General features: G+C 34.1%; 1 protein-coding gene across 4 annotated transcripts in view; it reads left to right on the top strand.

Annotated features, from left to right (window-relative positions):
- Nucleotides 1–12,761, top strand: part of SHPRH (SNF2 histone linker PHD RING helicase) — an 84,575-nt gene that overhangs the window by 29,400 nt on the left and 42,414 nt on the right. For all 4 annotated transcript variants that reach the window (XM_015137155.3, XM_077998436.1, XM_077998437.1 and 1 more), the window contains 5 exon segments: nucleotides 105–361; nucleotides 2,060–2,181; nucleotides 8,334–8,422; nucleotides 9,317–9,409; nucleotides 11,838–11,945. In XM_015137155.3, the coding sequence (XP_014992641.2) occupies nucleotides 105–361; nucleotides 2,060–2,181; nucleotides 8,334–8,422; nucleotides 9,317–9,409; nucleotides 11,838–11,945 (669 nt within the window).

The raw sequence follows: 12,761 nt of genomic DNA, 5'->3' as shown, positions 1-12,761 counted from the left end.
AATAAGTTTTTATTGATACAGGTACTATAAGAGAAAAGAAACAACTGGGATAGAAAGTTAAATTTTTAGGTGACATCTTTTTTTTTTTTCTGCTCCTTTTACAGATCCAAATACCACCACAAACTGAAGAAATACACTGGCTCCACTTTTCTCCAGTGGAAAGGCATTTCTATCACCGTCAGCATGAGGTGTGCTGCCAGGATGCGGTGGTAAAACTCAGGAAGATTTCTGACTGGGCTCTGAAGCTCAGCAGCCTGGACAGAAGGACTGTCACCTCTATCCTGTATCCATTGCTGAGGCTCAGACAGGCCTGCTGTCACCCACAGGCTGTTCGTGGGGAGTTCTTGCCACTCCAAAAAAGGTTTTATTATCAACTTTTTTATATTGCAGTTGATATATCATAATAGACAATATTTCTGGCCCATAGTTGCATTCAGAGACGTGTAACTGAGTTGTCAGTTATTTTTAATGGTGTGGAGGGTTTTCTTTGGTGTGGAACCTCATTTGCAACAGAGAATTATATCAAAATTATTTTCATGGTTTTCAGCTTTTCTCTTTTGCAGTGGGTTTGGTTTTTTTTTTTTGAGACAGTGTCTCACTCTCTTTCCCAGGCTGGAGTGCAGTGATGTGATCATAGCTCACAATGGCAGCCTCAAATTCCTGGGCTCAAGTGATCCTCCTGCCCCAGCCTCTAAGTAGCTAAGACTACAAGTACACACTACTACAGCCAGCTAATTATTTTATTTTATTTTATTTTATTTTATTTTATTTTTTGAGATGGAGTTTCACTCTTGTTGCCCAGGCTAGAGTGCAGTGGCACAATCTCAGCTCACTGCAATCTCCGCGTCCTGGGTTCCAGCGATTCTCCTGCCCCACCCTTGCAAGTAGTAGGGATTACAGACATGTGCCACCACGCCCAGCTAATTTTGTAATTTTAGTAGACGTGGGGTTTCATCATGTTGGTCAGGCTGGTCTTGAACTCCTGACCTCCAGGTAATCCACCCCGCTCAGCCTCTCAAAGTGCTGAGATTACAGGCATGAGCCACCACGCCCGGCCTGTTTTATGTTTTTGTAGAGACAGGGCCTTGCTATGTTGCCTGAGCTGATCCTGAATACCTGGCCTCAAGCAGTCCTCCTGTCTCACCCTCCCAAACTTTTGGGAAGACAGGCGTGAACCACCACACCTGGCCTTGAACATTTCTTTTAAAATTAGGATTATTGTTGAGGTTTTTAAAAAATTATTATTTTGTTATTTAGGGTTTTGGCTGTACTCCAGATATGAAAGGCTTTTGCTCTTTATTTCATAGTTCCCACATCAAGGAATTAGATTACCATTAAATGTTTTCTATCTCTCTGATTATTCATTCTGAGAACATTAAGAAATTTGTGTTCATAATACTCTGTTGTCCCAGAAAGTTTTTGTGAATCAGACTGCAACTCAGGAACTGGCCTTTGGCTATAAGAGATAGAAAGAGGATTCAATTTTGTCTTTGCTTTTAAGCAGGTTATAGACAAATAAGGGAAATGATGAAAATTACAGATTTCTAAACTATGAAGTGAACATGGTAAATTTCAAAAGGTATGTGTACACATTACTATGTACAGTTAGAGTCCAAAAACAATTTATATGTGAATGGTTAAGGTTAGACAACCTTTCGGTGGAATGGCATTTAACCTTTGAGGATCTTCATTTTTTACTAATTAAAAAAATATTCAGGCTCAGAGGTTTTCTAATTAAGTTGCAGTGCTGGGATTCAGAGTCAGTCTTACATTTTAATATTTGTAATGTTTAAATATATCATGTTGTACTTTGTTCTTGAGGAAGATTTTTCTAGTTTCATTCTACCTTTACTGAAATGGGAAAAATTTAAAGAATGATCAAATAAAGGTACTTACATGGGAAAAAATAATGGTAAAAATGGAAGCAAAAAAGAAATGCTAGAGATATCACAAAAACTGCAAGAGTCTCATACTCTTGATCATTTGTGATATAACACTCCCACTGGAGTAACACTTGGGATTTTCTTTCTGGTTTTCAACAGTCTACCTTTTCTTTTAGCACCATGACAATGGAAGAGCTGCTGACATCTCTGCAGAAGAAATGTGGAACTGAATGTGAAGAAGCACATCGACAGCTAGTTTGTGCTCTCAATGGCTTAGCAGGCATTCATATTATTAAAGGTAGAAGGTGATTGCTTTGTTATCTCTGATTCTTCCAAACACTTCCTGAGTAAAGTTAATTATAGAATCAAAATCCCTCCCAAAAAGATACTCTCACACACTACTGAATATAGTTTAAATAGATTCAACTTAATAGAGAGCAGTTTCATAGAACATCTCAAAAAGCTTTGAAGTTTACATATGATTTAACCAAACATTTCCATTTTTAGTTCTTTTTTGAGGAAATGAGGATACACAGATTTGTATTTAAGTTGTTAATCTTAGTCTTTAATAGTATAATAGTAAACAACTAGTCAAAATAATTAGAAATAGAAAAATGGTTAAATTTTGACACATTAAAGGGATATTGTTCATTGATTTAAAAATAGTATTGTTTGTAGGATCATTTTTTCAGCAAATATTTGTGTGCCATACCTCATCTAGGTAACGACGATATGGTAAATAAAGTAACTCTCTGATCTTGCAGACCTTAAATTCTTACAGAGGGTGACAAGTACACACACACCCTCCCACACAGACACAAAATGTATGTGTGTAAAGTTATAGTATTATATATTATGCACAAAATTAAAGCAGGTTAGAAAGAGCATCTTATATTTACATATCTACATGGATGAATATTAGTGACTTCTCCATCTGTCATGGATCACTTTTTTTGCGTTAGGTCTAATATCTTACAAACTGTCATTTCACGTATTTTGCCTGTTACTATAGTTTTTACAGGAAAGAGAGTAAATCCATTCTCTGTTACTCTATCTTGGCTGGAAGCAAAGTTATATAACTGGCACTTTTAATAAGCTCCATGTGGATACACCTTTCCATTCCATATAAATATGAGAAACATTAAAACTGTATTCCGTAGGTTCAAGAGTTAAGATGAAACGTGTTAAGTAGAAACACTGAAAACATTCAAACTTCTGGAAATCAAAATTTCAATGTCTAATATAGAAAATTGACTTAATAAATAAATTAGACACCGCCTAAGAAAAAAATCAATAAAGTCAAAGTATAGAATAGCGATAGAAACTCTCCAACATGAAAAGCAAATGAAGAATACTGAAAATTTTGAAAAAAGGATCAGTGAGGTTGTGAACTACTTCACATGGCCTGATATAAATGTGTAGAGTCCCCAAAGGAAAAAAGAAAAAAAAAAAAAAGGAAGAAATATATTGTGGGTTTTATATCATGTAAATGTACAATGTACAAAAGCAATAATACAAAGTCTTTGTGGGGAGACATGGATGTATAATATTGTAAGATTATTATCCTGTATATAAAGAGGTATTATATGAAGGTGGACTGTGACAAGGCAAAGAATGTGCATCCCACAGCCACCACTTCAAAATACAACAAGGAGTTAGAGGTAATAATCCAAAAGAATAGATAAAAGTAAAAAAATAAAAAATCAGCCGGGCGCAGTGGTTCGTGCCTATAATCCCAGCACTTTGGGAAGCCAAGGCGGGCAGATCATGAGCTTAGGAGATAGAGACTATCCTGGCCAACATGGTGAAACCCCGTCTCTACTAAAAGTACAAAAATTAGCTGGGCATGGTGGCATGAGCCTGTAGTCCCAGTTACTTGGGAGGCTGAGACAGGAGAATCGCTTGAACCCTGGAGGTGGAGGTTGCAGTGAGCCGAGATTACACCAGTGCACCCCAGCCTGGGCTACAGAGCGGGACTCCATCTCAAAAAAATAAATAATAATAATAAATAAATCTTCAATCAAAAAAAAAAGCAAAAAGTAAAAAAGGATTCAAAAACCAAATGAGATGATTAGAAAACAAACAGCAAGATGGTAGATTTAAACACAAGCTTATCAGTGATCACGTAAACTGTAATGGTCTGAATAGCCCAATTAAGAGGCCTGGATTGTCAGACTGGATTAAAAACAAACAATAACCATCAATGTGTTCTCTATAAGAAACCCACTTTATATTTAAAGATGCAAATGTAAGAGGATGAAAAAAGATACGTTAACACTAATCAAAAGAAAGATAAAGCCACTATATTTCTGTCAAGTAAAATAGATTTCTTATTAATACTGCCTGCTAACTGATTGTACCACTGGAGCTTCTAAAGTAGATTTCAGAGCAAAGAATATTACCAAGGATAAAGGGTGTTACTTTATCACTAGAGAAAAAAATTCTAAATGTATCTAAAACAAGAGTTTCAAAATAAATACTAAAAACTGATAGAATTATAATGAGAAATAAACAAGTGTGTAATGTCGGAGATTTCTACATCCCTCTCTCAGTTATGTATAGAATAATTAAAAAATAAGTGAGGGCATACATAGCTCAGACACTGCTGTGAACCAGTTGACCTAATCAGTGTTTATTGACTACCCAACCAAAGAGGAATATACATTGTTTTCAAGTACATGTTAAATGTATATGCAGATATGGCATATTCTGGTCTGTAAAACAAGGCAGTAAATTTCAGAGGATTCATGCCTACAGAGTGTATTCTGTGGCCAGAGTGGTAGACGCCAATAACAGAAGGATAATTGGAAAGTCCCCAAATACTTTGAAATTAAAACACACTTCTAAACCTTTGGGTTAAAAACATAAAAGGAAAAGTAGGAGATACTTTGAAGTGAATAAAAATGAAATACCAAAATTTGTGGGGTATAGCAAATCAGTTATTAAAAAGCAATTCATAGCATTAAACGTACTAGAAAAGAAAAAAGTTTCATATCGGAGACTTCAACTGCTACCTTAAGAAATTTAAAACAAGAGCAAATGAAATACAAAGAAATCAGTTGCCCAAAGAAATGTTTGCTTTTTGTAGAATATAAGGAAATATTAAGCCTCTTTGAGAAGCCTGTCTGTAGTTGTTAGCTCTTTAGCATAATAGAACCAGAAATGGCAAGTATCTCTGTATCTCTTAATTGTGCTAGATACTTGGATAGAGTTACAAGGATTCTCAGAAGCTTAGTAGAAATAGCTCTAGACAAGAACTGAATAGGATGGGCCTTCTTATATGCTGCATTTGGAACCCTGTGAAATGGTGTATATTGGTCAAAATTTCCGAACTTCAGTGTCTTTGTCAATAAAATATACAGGTGCTTTACTTACCTCAACTATTGTTCTTAATACAAAATGTCGAAGCACATTGAAAACTTTTATAAAAACATAGAGATGAAGAATGATGTTATTGATTATGGTAATATGAAGGTTACCTCGGATTCTTACCACTTTCAACCTACTCACAATGTAAATTCTGTTATCAATATTTAATAGAAAAAGGCATATTATTATATATTCCTGTTAAATTGTTCACATATAGTACATGTAACTTTGTGGGCAAATCTCCCCTCTAGGGTATTCCCTAGAAAGTCCTCAATTTAGCTAGCAGTGTATTGTTTATTATTAAGAGAAATCCCCCACCAGAAAGTCCATTAATAAAGGATATATTCCTTCTGAATTTAATTGTAATTTACTTTTTTTTTTTTTTTTTTTTTTTTTTTTGAGACGGAGTCTCGCTCTGTCGTCCAGGCTGGAGTTCTGTGGCCGGATCTCAGCTCACTGCAAGCTCCGCCTCCCCGGTTTACGCCATTCTCCTGCCTCAGCCTACCAAGTAGCTGGGACTACAGGCACCCGCCACCTCGCCCAGCTAGTTTTTTGTATTTTTTTTAGTAGAGATGGGGTTTCACCGTGTTAGCCAGGATGGTCTCGATCTCCTGACCTCATGATCCGCCCATCTCGGCCTCCCAAAGTGCTAGGATTACAGGCTTGAGCCACCGCGCCCAGCCTAATTGTAATTTTCTACTTAATTGTAATAGATTTGCTGCTTTTAGTTTTTATTAACTTCATAGTGATGTGTTAAACAATATTCATTTTTTAAAGTAACATTACATATATAACTTACATAAATTAGATTCTTCTAATGTGAAGATCAGACAGTGAAGGTCTGACTTCTCAAAGAAATCTAAAATTAATTTCAAACTCTTAAAAATACTTGCTTATATGTAAATAAATACGTGTGATACATTAGTTCATATTCTGAGATTCTCCTTGACTGGTATTAAACACATTTTATTATTCCAATTTTGAACATTGTGTTTTCTGCAGATGATTTTTGGAGAAAATTAACTTGACAATATCAAATCCACTACAGTTTACTCAGAAATGTTAGCGCCATCAAGTGGCTAAGAATGGGTATTTCCAAATTTGACTTAAACCTTTATAACATTGAATATGGGTATTTTTGTGTCTTCCTCAGAAAGCATGTCTTTTTAAAAATAAACATGAAAAACCAGGTATTATAGTGAATAGGTCAAATTCAGCTGCTTCACACTATAGTCTAATCACTATACCTTCTTTAAAAGGTATGGTAATTATGAAGAGAAAATTGTTAAATGAATTATTCTCTATAAATGATAGTATAAATACTGATAGAATTCATAATGTCATTTGAAAAGCTTTTATCAAGACTCTTAACTAAAAAAACTCACTGTGAAGATAACTGAATGTTAATGCCTGCGTTATAATGTAACTTTATTATTGTGAAAATAATCTCACTTATTTAAAGGGAATAGAAATTGGCTGACTACAGTTCTTTGATAATGTGTGTTTTAGAAAACTTTGTATTAGCTAACTAATAGAACTAGATGTAAAGCAATAGTATAAGAGCTATTGTTCCAAAAATTTCTTTTAAATTAGGTATTTTGCACAACACTGAATATGCATAATGCCACTGAACTACACACTTTAAAAAGGGCTGAGATGGTAAATTTTATGTATGTTTTACCAAAATTAAGATATGTGTATAAACTTACATATGAGCTAAAAAAAGAAATGACCTCAAAATTTACAAAGGTTTGCATATATATATATATATGAGATATATATATATATATATGAGATATATATATATATATATATATATCTCATTGTAACTATGAACATGGTCCTAATTACATGATATTCATCAAACCAGCTTGAAGTTTTTTTTTAAAAAGAAGTATGTGTGATACTTAGGAAAAAAACTTGCTCAGCAAATAAGAGCTAGAACATCTATGTACCTTTTTTTGGTATTTGATTGCATGGTTTTGCCACTGTTAGATTTTTGCTTTGATAGTATTTATAATTTACCTGTTTTGAATTTTCCAAGCAGCAATTAAGATAGATTCTATTATTCAAGCCATTAAAAATGTTCATCCCTTATTTTATTGAGGTATCATCAAACTTTCTATATAAAGAAGTAGATAATACATAGGCATTGCAAGCCATAAGATCTCTGCGCAACTATCAGCTTGACTGTTGTAGTACAACAGCAGCCACAGGCAGTACAAAAACAAATGAGTAGAGCTGGGTTCTAATAAAACTATTTATGAACCTTGAAATTTAATTTTCACATGTCACGAAATTTTTTTTTTGAATTTTTTTCAACTATTTAAAAATGTAAAATTCATTCTAAGCTGATGGGCCCAACAGATAGGCAGAGGGTAGAAATGACCCATGGGCCATACTTTGCCAGCCTGTGCTTTAATCGATACTTTTTGAATTGCTTTATTTGAATGAGATACTAATTATGAATAGTAGAAAACAGCATACATCTCAGACTAACTGATTTGTGTGACCAGAAGTAGAGGTGAGATCCCTAAGTTTCTGACATGAAGTTTTTAACTGCAAATTATTTGGCCTAATACCAAGAACAATAATAGCTACCAAGAATAGTATATTTTGCTGATCATTATATGTAGGTTGGTCGGAGTGTCTTAAATTTTTTTATAAATAATCTATAATTACCTTAAGTTTTTCCTTAATTTCAAACATCATAATGACTAGTGATTGACACCCTTTAACTTCAGCAAAAGGAAATGTTTTTGTCTAAATTAAAAGTTTATCCAGTAGCATAATCTCAAAACATTACAGACAGGTTTGATTATAAACATATTTCAGTATAATTTTAAAACATTACAAATGTAATATAAGAACATTATATTCCATGGAATTAAAAAAGGAACTGTACTCAGCCTTTTTTAAAACTTGGGCAATCATATTAATACCAAGTCAGATTTCTTTATTAAAAAAATAGGTATAATCATTACATTTTATTTTTACAGTATTCTTAAATAATGGACAACTAGATGACATTGGGAGCTAAATATGTGACTCTCATACTTTAAATACATTTTAATTCTTTAGGTGAGTATGCCTTGGCAGCAGAATTGTACAGAGAAGTGTTGCGCTCCTCGGAGGAACACAAAGGAAAACTCAAAACTGATTCACTTCAAGTAAGTAAAGACTAAACAGTTTCATCATATGTATTCTGTTTTTTTTTAACAAAATAATTTTTCTGAACGTTTAAGAGGATAAATGGTAACAAACAGTCATAATCACTGGATGAAACTTGGGATTCAGTCTTCTCAATAAGCATTTTAGGTGATTTGTGTGTACACTATTTGAGAATCAACTACTATTCCATTCAGGGACGTTTTGGGCACAAGCCTGACAAGGTAAGTCTATATAAGCTACATTTAAAAATAGCTCAGAGTACTTGTACTTCCAAGAGTAGGTCAGTTTTATCACTTTTGCATATGAATATCAACATATTCACATGGTTTTCATTAAAAAGAAAAGGAACTAAGCAATAAAACCTATCTAATGATAATTTTTAGAGGTCATTAGGGAGATTTGGATATATTAATTATAACACTTCCCTGGGATCTGTCATTGACTTCTTGGATCTGTCATTGACTCATATAAACAAGGCTCTGTAGCTAAATAGGAAGTGAGCATGAGTTTATTAATTTTGGCAAGTTTAGGTTTGAGTCCCAGGTAAGAAGTCATTACCATTCAGAATATTGACCTTGGGACTGACTAACATATTCACAAGTACCAGAGTGGATATTTAGAGGAACGTATGAAAAAGTGGAGGGAGAGGAAAAATTAAATATAAATCTTATATTCTGCATGGATAAAGGTTACAAAAGGCAGGTCCTAGACCTTAACACCCTGCTCTTGAGTAAAGAAAACAAAGTAGTAGTACCCAGATTGTTTTATAGGAAAAGTATTCAGTGATATGATCTTAATGTGGTGTTAGTGTTCTGTGTGCCATATTAATATTAGGTTCTCTTCAGAGTCTTCTTCATTGACTGTCATAATTATTGCCTTTGATGTGTTTGTAGAGACTTCATGCTACCCATAACTTAATGGAATTGTTGATAGCCAAGCACCCAGGGATACCGCCTACCTTGCGTGATGGCCGACTTGAGGAAGAGGTAATTATTATTTTTTTCATTATGTCTATGAAAGTATATTTTCTTCAAACTTTATGCTCCATATAGTTGATATATCCTAGGACATACAACGTATGAATAAATGTAATCACGTTTTCCTGTTACTTTGATGTTTCAAATTTTGTCGTGATTTTGGGTAGCAGAGAATGGCGCAGTACGTATTATTTGGCTTCTCTGCTGATCTACCTGCAGTTATGTGATAAATGTTTGTTGTAGGTATGGCTGTTGGTAGCCAACAGAACGGGATGTAAATAAATGAGTTTTAAAAAGGAAACTTTGATCTCATGGCAAATCTACAAAAGATGTAGCTTAGTAAATATACAAACTTTTGCACTCTCTCCACCTTTCTCTGTATTTTTTAAGGGGGTAAATAAAGTCAAATTTTTGGTGGTAGTTCTCTCAAAGAAGTTTCCTCTACAAAAAGTGTTGCCTGTTTTTGAAAAGAATGACATCGAAGAGTGATATTATAAATTATTTTACTATAAATTGTTAATAGCTTATGATGCAGATTCTTCCAGGGATTTTTGCTGTTGTTAAACATTAAAGAGCTAAATCAAAAGAGGTATGTTTGAAATGTATTGAGCCTATAAATGGAGCCTTTATTTGTGTCAACAAGATAAAAAATGAGATATGCATAGCCTTTTTGCACTGGTTGTTTTGGGGATGGAGGGGCTCTGGTAAACTATTTTAATTAACAAAAATTTTATATATTTATGAGTAGAGAGTGATATTTTGATATATGTAGACACTAGAATGGCTAAATCTAGAAGAAAACCTAGGTAATACCATTCAGGACATAGGCATGGGCATGGACTTCATGTCTAAAACACCAAAAGCAACAGCAACAAAAGCCAAAATTGACAAATGGGATCTAATTAAACTAAAGAGCTTCTGCACAGCAAAAGAAACTACCATCAGAGTGAACAGGCAACCTATAGAATGGGAGAAAATTTTTGCAATCTACTCATCTGACAAAGGGCTAATATCTAGAACCTATAAAGAACTCAAACAAATTTACAAGAAAAAAAACAGCCTCATCAAAAAGTGGGCAAAGGATATGAACAGACACTTCTCAAAAGAAGACATTTATACAGCCAACAGACACATGAAAAAAATGCTCATCATCACTAGCCATCAGAGAAATGCGAATCAAAACCACAATGAGATACCATCTCACACCAGTTAGAATGGCATTCATTAAAAAGTCAGGAAACAACAGGTGCTGGAGAGGATGTGGAGAAATAGGAACACTTTTACACTGTTGGTGGTACTGGAAACTAGTTCAACCATTGTGGAAAACAGTGTAGAAATACCACTTGACCCAGCCATCCCGTTACTGGGTATATACCCAAAGGATTATAAATCATGCTGCTATAAAGACACATGCACACATATGTTTATTGTGGCACTATTCACAATAGCAAAGACTTGGAATCAACCCAAATGTCCATCAGTGACAGACTGGATTAAGAAAATGTGGCACATACACACCATGGAATACTATGCAGCCATAAAAAAAGATGAGTTTGTGTCCTTTGTAGGGACATGGATACAGCTGGAAACCATCATTCTCAGCAAACTGTCGCAAGAACAGAAAACCAATCACCACATGTTCTCACTCATAGGTGGGAATTGAACAATGAGATCACTTGGACGCAGGAAGGGTAACATCACACAGTGGGGCCTATTGTGGGGTGGGGGGAGGGATAGCATTAGGAGATATACCTAATGTAAATGACAAGTTAATGGGTGCAGTATACATGGCACATGTATACATATGTAACAAACCTGCACGTTGTGCACATGTACCCTAGAACTTAATGTGTAATTAAAAAAAAAAAAAGAATGGCTAAATCAAACTAATTAACGTATCAATTACCTATTTTTATGTGTGTGTGTGTGTGTGTGTGTGTAGTGAGAACATTTAAAATCTGCTTTCTTAGGACTTCAGCATATGAATTTTGGGGAAACAAAATTTAGTCCCTAACACCTATATTACTGTATATTCTCAAGGATTGTTTTTAAACTGCAGTAACTCTAAGAAATTTTAATAACTCAATTAGCCAAATTTTAGAAAGGCGTCTTTGCTTTGCCTATCATTTGAAATATTACTGTTCTTTTTCTCCCCTCTTTGCTTATTCTAACTAAAAAAATAATTTAAATGAAAATTTGGCAGACAAGTCTTTGGTGTTTCTTAAATTTTGTTACTTGGACAGGTACATTTTGTTAACTTCCATATATAAGGAATTTTTAGTGTGACTTGTATGTTCTCTACAGTGTAGTTGTACTTATATGTTTAAATGCAGTTAAGTAACTTTAAATATATAAAATGAGCCATTCTTCTTGAAACATCATACTGAATTATATTCTGGATTGGGAGTGAAAGTTTATATTCTGTGTTTCAACACAGGCCAAACAGCTGCGAGAGCACTATATGAGCAAGTGTAATACAGAAGTTGCTGAAGCCCAGCAAGCTTTATATCCTGTGCAGCAGACTATCCATGAGCTTCAAAGAAAGGTATGCCAAAATGCAGTGTTTCTTACTTGTATTTGTCTCCAGATATCATTTTGGGTTTTGGTTTTTTTGTGGGGAGAAACTTGAATTTTTTATACATCTTGGAATTCCTAGCACCTAGTACATTGCCTGACCCACAATACAAGTTTATTTAACTGTTAGCAATGATTATTGGTTGAATGATCAATAAGTCAACTATTTGAGTTGCATAAATAAGTCAACTATTTGAGTTATCTTTTTTTTTTTTTTTTTTTTAATGTTCAAACTTCTATTTACTCATAAAATAGTTACCATAAATCTGAATGGGAAATACATCCTTTGGTTCTTTAAAAATCCAAGTCTATATAAAGGCAGATTAACTTTAGTGGATGTTACAAAAAAACAAAGTTCCTAGTATGAAAAGATGTCTGGCAAAAACAGACCTGTAAATACTTCAAAGAGGAACTATCATTTGAAAATCAATCTAGAAAGTTCCAGATGGATAGTCATGCTCTTTTTTCATGATTTAGAAAAACTACTAAATTTGGCTCAGGAAAGCAGCAGTGCCAAAATTCTGTCTATCCTTCCCCCATAACCCTTGTCCTGATAAAAAGATTTTTATGATCCCATCACAGGAAAAAAAGCCTGATCTTGATTCTCAGAATCAACTAAGCAACATCTTAACCCTGAGATTGTCTTGCCATGTTCAAATCTTTTCTCAGATCTATGTTTTGGCCTTCTTTCCTCAGGGTCAAAGCTCACAGCCCTTCATTGCACTCTGGAGTTGAATATCATGACTCAAGAAAAAAATTGTTTTGTAAGAAACTGTTATAAACACAT

Source organism: Macaca mulatta, chromosome 4 (assembly GCF_049350105.2).
Source record: "Macaca mulatta isolate MMU2019108-1 chromosome 4, T2T-MMU8v2.0, whole genome shotgun sequence".
NCBI classification, from domain to species: domain Eukaryota; kingdom Metazoa; phylum Chordata; class Mammalia; order Primates; family Cercopithecidae; genus Macaca; species Macaca mulatta.
This window is presented reverse-complemented; position numbering and strand designations above follow the sequence as displayed.